Raw genomic sequence first — 18,612 nt, forward strand, 5'->3', positions numbered from 1 at the left:
GCTTTGAGGATAAAGTTTTTTTTTAGGAAGGCAATGTTATGAATAAATTATATATAAATAATGTAAATATAAATAATTGTAATAATGATTAGTTAATTAATAATTAATTAAACAAAGAGGCATGTCTAAGGAGACATGATCGCTCGTGAAAGGGTACTTACCTGGCTATATATACAGGGCCCTCACTCTCATTGAATCATCATTTTTATTCATACATTTAATATATAATCTTGCACCTTCAATGGAGATCTACATATTCCAAGTCTTCTAGAGTATTTAACTTGAAGAACAAACTTTGTTCGCTTTAGTGGATGGTAGGCCTCTTTTACAGGAAAGCATGTGGACTCCAGGCAATAATTGAATTCATCACCAAGAGACAGGATAGCATAATCTGATCTCTGATTAAGTAGGAGCAGGGCAGTTTGGCATGCACCAGATTGATTCATGATACATGATGTCCATCTATTGGTTGCATATAGGGATCAGTGATGAGGCACAGATGGGCGTCAACCGTTAGCAGTGCTTTGCCTCAACAGTTAGTTATTATCAAAGTGGCGCAGCGGCAACGTAGCAGTTTCCTTTTGGGATTAGCATGGGACCCTGGCATTACAATACTTGACAGCTCAACCACCATTATGGGTGAGATGATCTTTACAGGGGAAGATCACTCAGATCTTCCATTGGACTTCAATTTAGTTGAGGGTGTTTCACTTCTTAGTGATTCATTGGGCGTATCAGAGTTCCTGTGGGAGAGGATCCTTTGTAGCAAGTTTTGGAAGGTACTTTTAGGGGTTCACTCGTGAGGTGCACGAGATTGGTTTTCTGGTAGATAAACTTCTTGAGGAGTTGGTCAGACTTTCACATTATCAAGATGCTCTACTTATTAGTAGTATGCAGAGGGCCTCTATTATGAGTGAGTGGAGCGAGAGATGCTTCATGATGACTAGGATGGTTTGGGACCTTGGTATTCATTTGGATCAACTTGTGGAGCGACAACATGCAATGGCATTGCTTGAGGGCAAGCAAATTTGGGAAGGGGAGACTGTAATTTCCCCAAATTTTGGATTACTAGGCAAGGTGGTTAGGAGGGTTTTCCAAAGCTTGTGTCAACCTAGTCATAGAAACATGATTACTCCATTAGTGGGCCCAGAGGGTTTTAGAGGAGTTTTATGGGTCCGACTGGGATCGCTTACCATATTTCATCATCGATATCAAATTTTGCATGGTTTATTCTTAGTTCCATTGCATTCCGACGATTTTCATAAAATGTCGTTAATAACATGCATATTTTGACTATTTATGCTTAAGGTGTTGCTTCAAGCTAATTACTTGGAAAAACACCTTAGTGTAATAGCTCGTTGGAATCGAGGTAAAAAGATCTACAAGGAAGAATGATAAAAAGGGGCTTTGGGTGGCTAGTGTGACCACAGAGGTGAATTAAGCAATTTCCAACATTAAAAGTGACTTTAATTAGTTTATAAAAGTCACTTTATTAAATAAAGAAAGAAAAAGTGCTTTTAAATATTTAATTGGAGGGAAAAGGTAAGTGAGTTATAAAAAAACAAAAAGAAAAGAAAAGAGGGGTAGGTGAAGGTGAAAAGCAACCCTAAACTCATTAAATAAGGAAAATGAGGAGATTCTCCACATTCGTGCATTGTGTGTGAGTGTGGAGAAAGAGCTCTTGAAGAGAGTTCGAAGGAGAAGTTGAGGGTTTGGAACTAAGTTGCACGAAACTGCGAAACATTTCAAAGTTTCCGAAACAGGTACGTTTAGAAACGTCACCTTCCAAAAATGGAAACATCGGTCGAAACGTCAGCCGAAACATCATATATGTGTATATAAATAAATAAGTGAATAATACGTTATCTTTGCGAGAAAAAAGGGAATAAGACCCATAGATGACAATTTAGAAAGAAAAACAAGTCTATACTAATTCTCATGGATGATTTACATGATGGTTGAGTTTCGGCCAAGTTTCGGAGTTTTGGGTATAGGTGCAGCCCGAAATGCCGGGTTCCTAGAAGTTTCGTTCAACATAGGTTTGGAATCTTAGCTGCCATAGCAGACTTCAGTGTTGCAATGAGACACCCTAGTTTGGGATTTTTGAGTGAAATCACTCAAATTTCACCACTGCACTTCAGTGGAGAACAAGATTTGAAAGAAATATTTTGGTAGCCAAGCAGAGTTCGAGTTAGTTTTTTTTAAGGCGCTGCTCACAGCATGAAAGATATTTTAAGGTGCTGGTGGTTCGATTCACCTTTTGGGAGGAAAAGTTCCAATTTACAGTCACGGCTGAGAGCACACTTCACTGCTAACTGAGTCTCCCTTCTATCTGGGTTGCGTATCACTCAATGGCTGTAGCGTATGGGTTGCAAGGGTGAAGTACTGTCTCAGGCAGGTCGTATTTCATATCTGGGCACAAACTAATCCCTAAAGAGGCTGCATTCTATTGCTGTGGGCCCACAAGTTCTGAAAATCATATTGAGGAATTCGAAAGCCATTTCTTCACCTTTATTTGCTGTTGGAGCTTCACTGGAAGGCATGCATATTACCTCAGGGACAAAGTTGAATGGCTTGGTGCTGATACAAAGACCTGGGTACAGTGTGAACCTGTGTATCAATTTCTGGGCAACGTATATCCTAAACAAGTGTTGGAGCATTGTTCCAAAGGTCTGATAATTGTGTATGCATCCATTCCTATTGACTATTTCACTACCAAGGAGCTGATATCCACGCCAAGTGAACTATTGTTTCCAGATCTGTTGCCAGAGCACATTCCAGATTCCAAACTTAAGTTCTATGCATTATATCAGTTATTTGTATGCCTGTATATGACTGAGTTAATGGCTGTTGCAATTTTGAGTTATTCTACTTGATGAAAGATGTTCAGTTCCTCATCACATGGTGTTTAATAGTAGTGTATTCCTTGTTGAATAATTGTGAATCGTATATATAACCACTTGAGCTCAATTGTCTAGTTCTGTTATCATTTAACCGGAAATATTGTGGAAAATTGTGCACCTACAGCCAACAGATAACAAACTGATGTGCAAAAGGGAACACTGTAACCTTCACACAGACTTGGAAATTTATTGGAAATTAAGAGAATATACAGGAGGGAATCCTACATCATTTTACTGTGGTATTGTGATAATAATATGGCCAAAATTATGTATAGCGGTTGTGAGTAATTTTCTGAGTAATGAAGATATCATATTTGACTCTTTAGAGGCCTCATTTGGATGTTATTTGTCCACTGTATATATTTTCTGAAGTTAAAATTATTAAGAAAACACCTACAGCAGTTTTCACACAATCTGTTCAAAGAAAGGTCTCACAGAAGAGCTTATACAACTCAAAATTTTTTAAAGAAAAACCAGAAGTTTGTCAAGGCAGAATCTTACACCCCATAAGGTTGACAGTGAAATGCAATCTGAAAAGATATACAGTCCCTACAAATGCAGCTCTCCAGATGCCAATGCCTTGGATAGGGAGAATATGCAAAAGAAATATGGTTTTGGATAAGGACTTCATTGTAAGATACCCAACCCCCTGATACCTGATTAGGGCTGCAGATTTTATCTAGACCCGACCTCCTAGGTCAAATTTATTTAGCAAAATCCACTTTCTCCAAACTCCCAAAAAGAGTGAGTTGGGCACCCTAACTACACAAATTAATGCCAATGAAGGGGAAGCCCACCACATCACAGAATATTGTAGGGCAGTAGTTAGGACATGCAAATACATTAAGTCATTTAAACTTAGAATTTGAATATTATGACTAACAACAAAACATAGTGACCTTATAAGACTTAGAGCAGCCATCATTAACAAAATAATTGCAAAGAAGAAAAGGACATCATTCCGCATTAGGTTGAGAGTGAAATGCAATCTGAAAAGATATACAGTCCCTGCAAATGCTGCTCTACAGATGCCAATGCCTCCTTGGATAGTGTTATATATCTAGGGGGATAATATGGGTACCAAGGGAGGTACCCAAGGTAATAATGTAATAATGGGATGGGCTATAGTAATAAAAAAGGTGGTTAACCCATATCATGTAAGGGACCACAAGTAGTTAGTAATAATGTAATGGGCCCATGGTATTAGTTTGATGGTATGAGAGAACCATGGTAATGACCCATGGTATTGTATGTATGAGGCCTATATAAAGGCTAAAGACTCCATGTCAAGGAATAATGTGAAGGATTATTGTATGAACAGGCATATGGTTTGTGGAGTGTTCTCCTTCCTTAAGAAGTGAATGTATGGTGTTGCCCTACCTTAAGGGTTGAATTAATAAAGAAGCATTTCTATCTATTTTGATCTTGTTATTTATTGGATATATTTGTATTCTCATATCAAATCAGATCTATAACAAGTGGTATCAGAGCTATAACAAGTGGTATCAGAGCACTTTCTTGGGCAAAAGTGGAGAAATTTTTTTTATTTTTTGCAGGATTTCGGGGGCGGCAAGTTTGCAGATCATATCTATATGTTTTGGTGCAAGATCTGCAAAATCTAATTGCAGATATGGATTCTTTGTGAAAAAATAGCCGATTTCAAAAAAAAATTGGTTGAATCAGAGTCCGGATGAAGGAGATATCACTGATCTAAAAATCAGTGGGGTTGCAGACAATTTTTCAGGGCAGCAAGTTTGCGGCACAGATCTGGACATCCTGGTGCAAGATCTGCAAAATATAATTGTAGATCTGGATTCTATGTGAAAAAATAGCCGATTTCAAAAAAAAAATCGGTCGAATCGGAGTCCGGATGAGGGAGATATAGCTGATTTAAAATCAGCTCTTTTTGCAGAAATTTTGGTGACGGCGGGAGAGTTGCAGCGCAGATCTGAAATTCCAGTGCCTGGATCAAGATTTCTATCACATGGGTAGATGCTAAATAATTGTTCCATTTCTGAAAACAGGTCATAATAGGGATTCTGAGCAATAAGGTCATAATAGGGATTCTGAGCAATAAGGTCATAATAGGGATTCTGAGCAATATTGACTAAACTGTGACAATTTCAAATTTTCGCCAAGTTTTTTCAAAACCCTCTTCATGGCGGGTCTAGGTTTTACAGGAAAAGATAATGGTCCTACTATTGAAGAATACATAAAAAAAACAGAAATCATTATGGAAAAACAATTGGAAATGGTGGGTAGTGAGCTATTTAGAGAGGAAGCAGCCACATGGTGGGGATTACTTAACAAAACGAAGTGTTACAACCCGCCCGATGAAGAATTTGAAAAATTACTTTTAAACAGATGGTCTCATGCCAGAAAACAAGATAAGGAGAAACATGTGGGGCTATTTCATACTGGTATATCCTTATTGCAGGTTCATGGATTGATTCAGAAGGAGAAGATCATTGTTTCTATAAATCCTAGTTGCAAGCATGATTTCATCAATGTTAATTTGGCAAAAAAATTGCAAATTCCAGCAAAACACATTAAAAACACACAAGTGGATAATGAGGATGTTCTAGTGTATAAGGATTTGAAGATTTCTATGGATAAGTATGTGTTGCATGGTGATTTTTATACTTCAGAGATGGATAATATGGATGTTGTTTTGGGATATCCTTGGATGGAATCTGCAGGTACTATCAATATTAATGTGCAGAAGAAATTCCTAAAGCTCTAGTATAAAAAGAAAAAAATTACATTACAGGATATTTCCATCAATAAACAGGGAGAGTACATGGAGGCTGAAGCAGAAGATGTTCCAGGGACTGACATATCAGATGATGAGCCTTTGATGATCGACAATCAAACACAAACAGAGGCTGAAGCAGAAAAGGTTACAGGTACATCAGATGAGGGCTCAGTGGTTGAAGTCATATTGGAAAAGAAGACACCACAACAGGCACCACAGCAGGGTGAATTAAAGAAAAAAACACCGTGGGTTAAAACTTCAACATATCATCACCCACATCACCCCGCAAGAAAACAACCAACAAGATGGCAACCAATTAGCCACACGGACAACAACCCCCACAGGACAGATAGAGAGGAGCGAAGATCCACCTACACCTCAACACAGAGGAGCTACCATGGTCAACTTCCATCTCAAGCGAGCGAGGCACCAGCGAGACCGAGGGTTCACCTCTCTCTTGGATGGCTAGATGCACATGCATGGTACCAGTGGACTACTCTCTTGAGTAGATCTTATTATTTGTGTTCTTCCCATGTTTCGGGGACGAAACATGCTAAGGGGGTGGAATGTTATATATCTAGAGGGGATAATATGGGGTACCAAGGGAGTTACCCAAGGTAATAATGTAATAATGGGATGGGACATAGTAATAAATAAGGTGGTTAACCCATATCATGTAAAGGACCACAAGTAGTTAGTAATAATGTAATGGGCCCATGGTATTAGTTTGATGGTATGAGGGAACCATGGTAATGACCCCTGGTATTGTATGTATGAGGCCTATATAGAGGCTAGAAACTCCATGTCAAGGAATAATGTGAAGGATTATTGTATGAACAGGCATATGGCTTGTGGAGTGTTCTCCTTCCTTAAGGAGTGAATGTATGGTGTTGCCCTACCTTAAGGGTTGAATTAATAAAGAAGCATTTCTATCTATTTTGATCTTGTTATTTATTGGGTATATTTGTATTCTCATATCAGATCAGATCTATAACAAGTGGTATCAAAGCTATAACAAGTGGTATCAGAGCTATAACAAACAAGAGAATATGCAAAAGAAATATAGTTTTGGATAAGAACTTCATTTTAAGATACCCAACCCCCTAATACCTGATTAGGGCAGCAAAGTTTATCTAGACCCAACCTCCAAGGTCAAATTATGTAGATGGGATTAGCAAAATTCCACTTTCTCCAAACTCCTCAAAACTTGATTCTAACACCACCATCGTCTTATGATCACCCAGAGCTTTCCGGTGATGTAAACCTCATCCAAATGTAGTTCTAGATAGGAAGTTATGCCCACTTAAAGTATGCCTCTCTTGGCCACCCTATTCTATGTATGTCCACACGGCCCCACCTCGGTGCAACACCTCGTGGCCTAGCCAACTTAGCATATTGACTATCGGGTCCCTGTGCCTACTCGAAGTGTTATATGGAAACATTTGAAGGTCGACAGCCCATAGGCTGGCCACCTAAGGTTGATCCACTGATAGGCCGATCACCCAACCCTGATCTGCCAATGGGCCGATAGCCGGACCGCACAATGCCCAGTCTACCAATGGCCCGATGCCCAATCTTCAAATGGCCACGTCACTGCCACTGCAATTGTCACCTGGAAACCACCTTACTGCCATGTCAACACCACATTATCTAACCACGTCAATGCCATATGGTTGACACATCATGAACATGTCAATTCTTGTGACATCATACTCCTTGTCGGGTTTCAATGATGTTGATGAGGTGCATTCTTGCAAAGGATGGATTTATCCTAACACTCGACATATTGATTACCTGACATCCCAATGCTCAGTGACCCAATACCCACTTAAGTGATGGCTCTTGGTCACAGTGCCTATCGAACATGTAGGAAGTGGCAACAAACAACTCCAACACCTCCAACTCAGGTAATAGACTCTCGATCCTCTCAAACAATGTTGCAAACATCGGCATCTTGAAAAAATCGGCAAGGTTTAGGAAAAACAAAATATCGTAAAAATCAGGAAAATATTAGTAAAAATCAGCAAGCATCGGCAAAATTAAGATACCACCAAAATATCGATAAAAATCAGCAAACATCGACTGGGCCATAAAATCGCAATTTCGTGATTTTATCGCTTTGCAACATTGCTCTCAAAGGTAGATAAAGGGACTCACCTTATCCAATAATCCGATGTAGATAGCCCAACAGGCCACAATTCTCAGTTAGTTTCCCGTCCATAAACAGATTTGTTAGAATTGTTAGCATCAAGGACTTTCACATAAGTGTTTGATGAAGTGTCTAATCCCCGATAGGTTGATCTCTTGGTTACCGATATCCCAACAAAACATTCTAGACCTATTCTAAAGGTATGAATCCGACTTTGACGTGGCAAAAGCTTGCCCAAGAAAATATGAAGACTCGGAATCCTCTTCACCAGCCTATGAAGGCCATTCAAGGATGCTACTTCCAGATAGACATCTCTCAGGAGAAAAACGAGAGATGCCCTGTGGCCTTCATACTCAACTTTACTTAGCTAAAAGGAGTTAGGCCTTCTTCTTCTCCCTGTTTGGAATGCAACACCACACTACATACTTCTCTCTCTCACATAGGAAAATAGTGCTCTGACTTACCTCTTGAAGGAAATGAGTTCCTTAGACAAAAAAAGACCTTCAAGTCCTCTCACTCTCAATCAGAACACAATCATTGTTGTTCCATCCCAAGCTCAGTCTAGGCAAGACCGTCCAATCCAACATAATACAAGAGACTTAGACCCCACTATAACCTTACATCACATTTGATAGTGATACTATTCATATTTATTTATTTCGTAGGACAAGAATTTACAACTAGAAACCAAGATCAATACCCATTTTCTTATCTCATTGTTACAACATACACCACATATTAGCATAATCATATTCAAGGAATAATAAATAGAATTATCATCTCATACACATTCATCAAATGTTTACTGTGTTGTACAAACTAGTAGGCATAGTAAATAGGCTAAAGCTAGAAAGCACAACACCACCCTAGGACAAAGGCCCACTGTCACCACATCCTATGTCCCCTTCTCTTTGTGGATATTCACCGACAAGAGGATTCCCAGTATCCCTCACTAACGATAGATGTTCCTAGGATAGGTTTGAAGTGAGGCAAGGTGGCTCATTCAATGGAAAGATTCAATAAGAGTGTGAGCTTTGGGAGAAGCTACGAAGATTTTCCAAGAAAAACCCCTTGAAAGGAGGACTACAAGAGACCTAGGGTTGAGATATTTAATGATATAAGGGCTCATCCAAGGTCAGGGTAGACAAGAGAAAAGGCTGCAAATGATATACTTCAACGAGTACTAAAGCTTAAGCCTTAAGGAAATCACCAAGTTGAAGGATTAGGACCTAGGGTTCCCCCTTGATGTGATGGCTAAAGCATCAAATTTCCGAAAATTCCACTGTGAGAATTCCACCAAAACTTGAGAATCACTAGGGGAGACACAAAGGAAGAATTCTATTAGGACAAAATCCAAAAATTCCTCCTCCCTAAAATTTCGCACCAAGCCCTAGAAAGCCTTCTTATCCTTAAAGGGACGAAGAAAAGAAGAGAATTTATGGATAAAATTTAAGGTTGACCACCAAGGGACAAGACTAGTGCCTAGACCATTGGGAGGTTGGAGTCATGGGAACTTTGATTTGACCAAAATGTCCTTCAAGGAGGCCTAAAGAGGAAGCCCTAACTACCCCTTCAAGCATTTACCCTCTTTAATCAAGTTAATGGAGTTTCATGGATTAAATACAATTAGTGTCCACTAGGAACATTCATTTCACATTATCAATGAGTAACACATGCAAAGATTTCTCAAGATTACCATTTTAAAACCACATTCAATAACTAGGGCACAAAATTTCATCAAGAGACAATATTCCATGCATTAGACATAGTGAAAATCAGAAATACACCATTAAAGAGCACTTACAAGACAATGCGAAGTATATCCATCCATTAGCAAGACATTAGAGGCTCCAAGAAAGATATCGAAAAGATCCAAACATCAAAATTCATCCATACACATCCAAATCCTTCACCAAATTGCAGGTCTGAAATCTCTAATAAGCCTTGTGAAAATCCCAAGTGATGATCTAAATGAAAGAGGATTAGCTCTATTTATATGAGCCTCCTCTAATTCGAATTGGCCTAAAAATGCTATTGTTGTTGAATGGATGAGAATCATCTATCAAGAGGCTTTTGCTACTGTGATAACACCATCTAACAAAACCTTACTCAAAATCAATTGAAATCATTAATCATTAGGGGCAATAACCATAAATGCATCATAACAGAGCATACCTAATGTTACAAGCACAAGAATACTTCACACAAAGCTCACCTTTGAATGTCTAAATAGATCAAGTCATGTAAACAAGTTACCTCCTTATATTAGGGGTAGTTAGATCGAAAACCCTATTAGGTATTTTGAGCCCCCAAGGGGAATTGACATGTCTTAGGTTAGCCAATCAATTTGTAGGTGTGTGTCAAAATGATGGCTGTGAAGTGGGAAGGACTGAAGGGCAAGGTGTCATAGCCATGGGACCAGCTAATGGAGGCCTAACATCCTAAGTGTGTAGATGTAAGGAGGGAGCAACCATGGAGGCATGAGTTACACCTTTCCTAAACTTGTTTTTTCCACCCTTTTGGTGCGTTTTTTACATTTTAATGATTTATCTTTATTATAACTCGGCAACCCAAGCTTGCTTTTGAGATTCTTCCAATACCCCTTTAGGATGAGTAAGTTTATCATTCATTGCAGTTGGAACAATACAAACATCCCTTTTTATGGAGGAAGCATAATGTGCTTCAGGAACTAGGTGATGGCTTATGAGGGGATAAAGCTCGTGCTAGGCTCATACCCACTCGCTAAATAAATGTCCCAACCATCTTTTGCAATTTACATTTTTCCTTTCATTGTAACCTTCTTATGTTTTTATCTATCTTTTAGTTTCATCAACCTCTAGGGCTAAGTTTTCTAGGCCTAGACTCAAAGATGACGATGAACGATGCCAATCCCAATGACCAATGACCACCAGCCCCAAGAATGGAGACGGATAATGGGGAAAGATGGAGAGTGCTAAGTATGGAAATATTGGACATGCCACTTCAATCAATGCTTCGCTAGTAGTGCCCTTCCTAAAAGCCTAAGGCCTCAGAGAAGATCCCACTAGACTAAAGTCAAAGACTAACCTCCCAGGTGAGGGAATAAGAATACAGTTGAGATCGGTCAATCATCCAGTTTCTCCCCTTGATCAATATTAGTATGCCCACCTCAGAGGAAGTCCCACTAGACTAATGTCAAAGACTAACCTCCCAGGTGAGGAAATAAGAATACAATTGAGATCGGTCAATCATCCAGTTTATCCCCTTGATCAATATTAGTATGCCCATAACATTAAGTGAGAGTACATGATTGCAAAATGGTTAAAGTAGTTGTTGATGGATGACCTACACGTCAAGAAGGAATGTCGGATGGGAGAGAGAATTCCGACCAGAGCAAGAAATGGACGATCCTAGCATCAAGTTATGTGTTGATCATATAGGGCTGCTAGCTAGCTGGCTGGCTGTCAAAGGAGGAGAAAGATTTTCTCCTATGGGTTACCCACTTTTTGGTGGATAACAAGGCCATAACCAACTACAAGGGTCTTGAGAAACTACCTAAGTAAGAAACACTTTACATAGATCACTAAGCATGGTCTAGCGACAATACAAAATGTTACATCGTCACAAACTTTTGGCTCATCATGATACATCACAAAGGTCTTCATGAAGGAACAACTAATCATGTAACACTAGGCTTGAACATCAACTCAAAAATGTGTATAGGATCAACAAAAATGCTGGGGCAATCTGGTGAAGAAAATGTGGCCACCCTAACGCAAATCTGAGGGATAACACCCTCCCCCAAAAAAAAGAACGAAAAAACAAAGTGCCTAACCTGCCCTAAACCCTAATCCTAACCTATGTATAGATGGCCCCCTCTATTTGCCTCACACCTTTCTCGTTGAGATTTTGCAAGCTTATGAAATCTTTGGAGTTGTAGCGGATACTCAAGAGTATTGATTCAGAACAGTTCTAGGGCAGATTCAGAGTGCTTCTTGGGCTGATTTGGAGGTGTACTTGGGAGGAATTCGAGTATTTCTTGGGCTAACTCAGAGCTATCCTGAAACTTATTTGGATTTGACAGACTCCTGTACCCATTTTCCCTTAAGTGCTCATCAGTCATCACAAGCCAAGCTCTGGGTTCCTACTTGAGTCCCTACTGTGCCTTTTACAGCTTACATATAAGGTGCATTTTCTTCTTTTAGCATGGACCCTTGGGGCTATAGCATGAAGACTAAAGCTCCATTTAGAAAGGAACTGTTGGCATTCCCCTGATAAATCGTTCATTTGAACTAAGATGCACCACTAAAACCAACTTGCTTGTCTTCATTTTACATCATAATCAATGCCTAACTTTTGTGCAAAAGCTTTTACTACTAGTGGTTATATGGTTAGGTGTGGACTTATCTAATGTGTTTGATTGGGTACTGTTGAAGGCATAAAAATGAGCTTTGGAATAAGGCATCAATAACTTTCCCCAGTGATGTAGGACTGTCTACTGCATAGATAATATCATGGTTTGATCATCACATTCTTTGTAGTCAATTCAGTACATACGCATTATACATTATCCCTCTAACTATTTTTCTATCGTGACATGTTTCAGGTGTTGAAAAACTGAACATCTAACATTCAACAATTTCCTCTATCCATGGGACAAAACTGTTGCGAGTTAGCACCTATTAATTGTTGATTTGGGGTAGCATCGGATGTGCTCTAGCCACGAAATTTGGTGGAGAGGTTGGGGCACATGAGATCTCCAATACCCAGAAAGGGTTTGGGCAGATTCTAAACAGATCAGGAGATATTAAAATAATTAATATTTTTAATGGAATCCCTAAGTCTAAACTGAAGGAAAATAAAATATTAATGTGTATTAATATGAATCTATGTTAGAGTGGTCCAAAAGACATGGATCAAGCCAGATCTAATCTTAGCCATTAATTAGGGACTTAATCTCAACCGTTGATATGTCAACAGGAAAAGTATAAGAGGAGGCTTGAGGGTCACTTGGAGAACACACCAGAGTGATCAATCATTATATTCTCTAGAGCAGGGTTTGCTAAGAGAGATAGAATCAGTGATCGGGAGAGCAGCCGAGGGGCATTGAGTACAGAGAAGGCAGAAATTGTGCCGGGAGAGTAGCGCAGCAACCAAGGAGAGTGACGCAGAGCTGGCAAGGACTCACGCAAGGCCACGCAAAGGCAGCCAAGTGTTGCGCAGAGCACCAGAGAGGCCAGTGTGTCTGACACAGAGGCCCAGAAAGTTGATGCAAGGCTTCCTGGGGCTGACGCAAGGCCCCCTGGGGCTGACGCAGGGCCAGCGTGAGACAGAGAGGCGCTGACGCAATCCAAATTGGGCAGACGCTGGGGTTGCAGAGCAGTTTTGTGCTGAGGAGCTACCGGAAGGATTTTCTGGGGTTTCAGCCAGGAGATTTCTCTCAAACTGTGAGGTATAGCTGTTAAGGAAATTCTTTGTTGGGTAGGCCAGTTTCAACACCCAGATCGTACTCTGATATTGCTTAATAAGAAAACCCTCAAATAGTTGCACCAGTTTTCCCGCATTGGGTTTTTCCGGGGACATTGGTCCAAAAATAATGGTGTCATGTGGTGTGTTTGTTCTTGTTTTTTTTAGTTGCTGATCTGTAATATGTTGAGCATGCACTGGTGTTTATTTTCAGTATTTCTTTTGTAAATAACTTGTTAAAGAAAAATAACAAGTAGGTAGGAATAAATCAGGAAAAGTGCATGAAGGGTTTCTAAACTAAGTAAACTTAGAAACTTCAATATTAATGTAGCTAAAGAGCGGGACCATAAGCAAAACGGCTAGATTTATAGAACCACTGTATGGTATATAAATTTGATTTCTAAATCAGAATCTATTAAAATCATTTGCAGTGCCATAATGCATAACCAAATAACAAACACTACAGCCTAGTGGGCTATCTCGAGTGGTTTAATGCTTTGAGCTTCATGCAGAGGTCTTGGAGTCTATCTCCCAGAGTGGCTGCCCCTATTTTGTGACTCAATTGATATTTCTCCCAGGTCCAACACTGTAATCAGTGCCAACAGGTTTATGCTGGGTACCATCCATGAAATGCACAGAAGTGCCCAAGGTTTCTCTATGAAATTTCCTTGGAGAACAGAAACAAAATAATAATTATTTCAGATGGCCAACAAGTGAAATGGAAAAAAAAAACTAACCTTAATTTGGCATTCATTGTCTCACACCTCTTGCAGAGCCAGGCTTTTCTCAGCCCATCCTACATGACAAATAAATGTAGAGGAATGAATGTTACAGAAGCGACATTAGTCTCACATGCGCTACAAACAGAAGAACTGAAATTCTTGTTTGAAGTAATATTAACAGACAGAGTCAGGCGTGGTCCTTTAAATGCTGTTATTGTCGAGGTTTTATATGAATACACTCATGAAGTGTATATGCAGAATGTAAATTCAATCATTTCAATATGAATGAAATTACGGGTCTTTCTCTATGGAAAAAAATAAAATAAAATAACAGACACAGAGTAAAGATGGAATACATATTGATGCTGGTGCTGTAGCTTGAAATCTTTAACTAACTTAAGTAACACTCCAAGTATTTGCTCCAAAACCTGGAAGAAAACAATAACCCACAGACATCAGAGATGTAAACAGAAAATAGTGCACAAACCAACAAACATATGGATGTCAAACAGAAATACAAATAAGATTTCAAATTTTAAATCTGCAACAACAACAAAAAATTACATTGCACGGTAAGACACGTTTGAAATAACAGCATAAAATCACAGAGATGTGAAATACAATTATCAAAATGTTTGAATGACTGAAAACTTGAAAAGCAATAAGAAAAATTACATTGTGCACCGTCAGAAAAAATGTTTAAAACAAATTCTATAAAGTAATAAAGTCAGCTTTAGAAAATTCTACATACTGAATGCGAAAACTACATATTTTCATACATTGTAATATTCTGCAAACTTTCGATCTGCAGAATAAAGATCCTCAAGTAATGCTGCTTCCTCCCTTTCAATCTCTTCAACAGTTGACTTAACTCTGTCACAATGAGCATGCTATGAGTAAAGTCCAGTAAGTCTCCATTGACGAAATAAATTAGCAAAAGGTAGTCTAACCAAAGGAAAACATATATAAGCATAGATTTCCAACCACCATTTTTCACTAAAACACTTCACTTTACAAAAACTATTCAATTTATACTTTAAGTATTATATGTGTGTAACAGGTTTTGTAGTTACAAGGTGCACATCATAGAGAATATAGCCTAGCAGAGTAAGTTACCTGAACCATATCATTCTGGAAAACATAACCAAAAGTTCTTGCAACATGATAGTAATATCAAATTCACACCAATAACTCAAAAAGAAATAATATTTAACTATTTGCATAACAGCACAAAAGAGTTAGATCCGATGGTGAAAATCGAGGAGCTTTTCAGCACTGGGCAACATTAGATTCTCGTGATGGTCATTTACCCTGGAAGCCAGGGGGAAAAACCTTGAGGATGTGATCAAACGTGTGGTTACACCCAAACAGAATATATCAATGGTCTTGTGACCCATACACATATAAGTGGATCAAAGCCCACCCCCATGTCCTCCTTTTATAAAAAGTCAAATCTTATTAGCATGATCAGATTTCAAGGGTTTCCTTCCATAAAGCAGCCAAAGTTCAAAACTCATGGTAGTTGAGAGGAGACACCAAAAAAATCCAGCCATGTTAAGGGTTGGTGCGGCCCAAACTAGGTGCAATCCTTGGGTGATTTTGACAGCTTAGATATCTTTGGGTCGCAGTTTCTTAGACCAAAGGCTAGTCCCACAAGTCACAAGCACACGAACAAACAAAAACGAAAACTGTTTACATAACAACCTATTGAATTGATGACGGCAGTCTTTTATTAAATGTGAAATTGCGTCAAAAATGCCCTAACAAAATCCATAAAACAATAGCATACTTTCAGTGAAACTGACCTTTCTGGAAGCCGCAAGCTCTGAGGGGAATTGGCTCCTGTCACCTCTGAGGCATGGAATGTGATTGTAATTAATAAGACTAAAAAGAAAATTGATGATACCATGGTTCCTAAATAAACTGAAAACGTCGTTCCTTCTATATCCAATTCTTTAAAAATAGCTTTCTTACCAAATTCATCCATCTGAAAGGCTTCAGAAAGCTTGTCACATTTAGTTTTCAACCGTGCTTCAATCTCAAGAACCAGTGACATCTGATAGCCAGTACTATCCTGAAAAAGAACCATTAATATTCACACATGTAAATAATGACCCTATGAGACACAAGTACTTCAGTAATTTTGCAGGATATTTTATTCAAATAAATTATATAGAAGCTCTCTGCTGTATATAAATCTTTCCTAATGTAGAAAACATGATTACAACTATTCAGAAATCATAGATTCCACCCTGCCCCCTCCTTTCGAGGAAAATCCAGTTCCCCATAACTTCAATAAAGTTTGGGCTTAAGAGCTTAAATTTCTTTGAGAAGGCTATCATTTTAAGCTAGAATAGAAAATTTTGAGTTATGCCACTGGATATGGAACTATTCAGAAATCATAGATTCCACCCCTGCCCCCTCCTTCCCTGGAAAAAACCAGTTTCCCATAACTGCATTAAAGTTTGGGTTTAAGAGCATAAATTTTTTTGAGGAGGCTATCATTGAAAGTATAGACTGGAAAATTTTGAGTGATGCCACTGGCTATGGATGAATCAACACTATGATGAATCTCAAAATGTGGGAGACATTTCAGAAGATATGTTAACAAGGAATTTTGTCCATTGCTAAGCTATTCAAGGTGCAATTATCAATCATCAGAATGCATCTACCCTTGGCAATATGAGGCCCACTTGGCATTGTAACACAGTAATTTATTTCAAAAAAGGACTTTAATCTTCACCTACACTTCCATAGTTTCTTCTTACACTCTTGCTAAATATGCAAGATTTTTTTAATTCTGTTTTTGAATAAAGTGCTTTGAGCTTCATGCAAGAAATCTTGGGATCAATTCCCCAGGCTGGTTACCTTTGTTGCATGCCTTAATATTCCTACTAGATCAAGCACCCTAATCAGCACCAACACATTTATGCTGGATACCATCTATGAAATGCAAGGAAGTACCTGGTGGTTTTCCTGTGAGATCTTGGAAAAAAGAAAGAACAGGAATCAATAAACTAAAACTATTTAGATGGAAAGAAGCCAAGGTCCCACCTGTGGCTATGATTTCCAAACCAGTGATAAAGTGCCAACCAAAGATTTTGTGGTCACCACCATGGCATCTCCAACAGATTCAAGCTTTGAGCAGGAAAGCATTGGTGATCCTGTGATCAAGTGCCAACCCAAGATTTTGTGGCCACCACCATGGCATCTCCAACAGATTCAAGCTTTGAACATGAAAGCATTGGTGATACTAGCCCTCATAATGAGGTCTCATCACATGGAGCTCATCCTAGACCTAATAATGCTTTCTTTGTGAGGAAACTTTTAAAAGTGTCAGAAGTGAAAATCTTCAATCTGTCCCTAAGGAAAAAGGCCTCTCTCTATACAAAGAAAAACCTGATAGGGAAATTTATAGCACAATGGCCAAGCTATAGAGTTCTTGAGCTCTCAAGAAGAATATCGGCTTCCAAAAATTAAGGGTCAATAAACTTCTCCCCGTATGGCCAAAATTATATAGCCTCTTTTGTTAAAGGAAGACAGATATTTGATCTCTCATAATGGCCTTTATTTATTGGGTCAAAGAGCCTTGTATTTGAATCATTAACTTCAACTTCGAAGAGCATTCCCAAGATGGTCTCAATATTGGTTCACCTCATATACCCAACACTTATCTTCTATTACAAACAAGTGTTGTGTAATGGAAAATAAATATTATACACACAAACATGTTGATTTCTGTAGCATTGGATGTGCTCTAGCCTTGAAAATTTGCAGAGAGGCTAAGATACATGCATGCTCCAATACCCAGAAATAGTTTGGGAAAATTCCACCTAGAGATGATTTAATTAAAATAATTAACTTTTTTAAATGGTTCCCTAAGTCTAAACTTAATAAATTTGGTTAATTAAAGCGTAGTAATTAAATTTGGTGTGAATCTTCTAGAAGAAGACGAGGATCAACTCCCAATTAATATTAGCCGTTGATTATGTTTTAATCTTGGCCGTTGGAGCTCCACCGAGAGATTATAAGGAGTTCAATGGGCACTTGGAGAACACACTTGTGCAGTTCGATTTTGCTGGGAAGTCGATTTCCTGAGTAGCAATTGTGAGTTGTCGGAAGTGATTCAGTAAACTAGAAGTAGTGAGAAAGGGGCAGGGATTGTAGACAAGAGGAGAGTTTTTCCAGATCCAGAGAGCGCAAGGCAGAGAAGGCATTGAGAGGTTCAGATATGCAGAGCAGTGCCACGAAGAGGCAACGCAGAGCTTCAGAGGGAGTTCGTAAATTTGCTGGATAGTCGAGATCTAGTGCCAGAAACCAAGGTGTGAGACTGGAGGGCCAGAAAATCGAAGTTCCAGAGGCAAATCGACCAGCGAGAAGGGTGATGCAAAGCCTAGAGGTTGTGACGCAGATCTGCGTAGGCTAACGCAGATCTGTGTAGGCTGACACAGAGGCTGCATAGAGGGAGTGTGGGGTTAGCCATCCAGAGCCTAGATCAAATTCGGATCGCCAGTGACAGTGTGAGATTTTTCTCACTACCTCTTTGTATCAGATTGTCAGTTTGGGCATCTAATGATTTGTACTTAGATTACTACTGCATAATAATAAAACCCTCAGTTGCTACATCGGTTTTCCCAC

General features: G+C 39.0%; 1 protein-coding gene across 1 annotated transcript in view; it reads right to left on the reverse strand.

Annotated features, from left to right (window-relative positions):
* Positions 1–18,612, reverse strand: part of AUG4 (HAUS augmin-like complex subunit) — a 219,624-nt gene that overhangs the window by 56,220 nt on the left and 144,792 nt on the right. The window contains exons 5-9 of the mRNA XM_089419618.1: positions 15,949–16,048; positions 15,780–15,825; positions 14,754–14,847; positions 14,331–14,402; positions 13,990–14,048 (exon numbers count right to left, since the gene is read on the reverse strand). Of these exons, the coding sequence (XP_089275744.1) occupies positions 13,990–14,048; positions 14,331–14,402; positions 14,754–14,847; positions 15,780–15,825; positions 15,949–16,048 (371 nt within the window). The remainder of the gene's footprint in view (positions 1–13,989; positions 14,049–14,330; positions 14,403–14,753; positions 14,848–15,779; positions 15,826–15,948; positions 16,049–18,612) is intronic.

The sequence above is a fragment of the Pinus tabuliformis genome, chromosome 4_1 (genome assembly GCF_031772625.1).
Source record: "Pinus tabuliformis cultivar Carrire ecotype Pingquan chromosome 4_1, CPIR1, whole genome shotgun sequence".
NCBI classification, from domain to species: Eukaryota; Viridiplantae; Streptophyta; class Pinopsida; order Pinales; family Pinaceae; genus Pinus; species Pinus tabuliformis.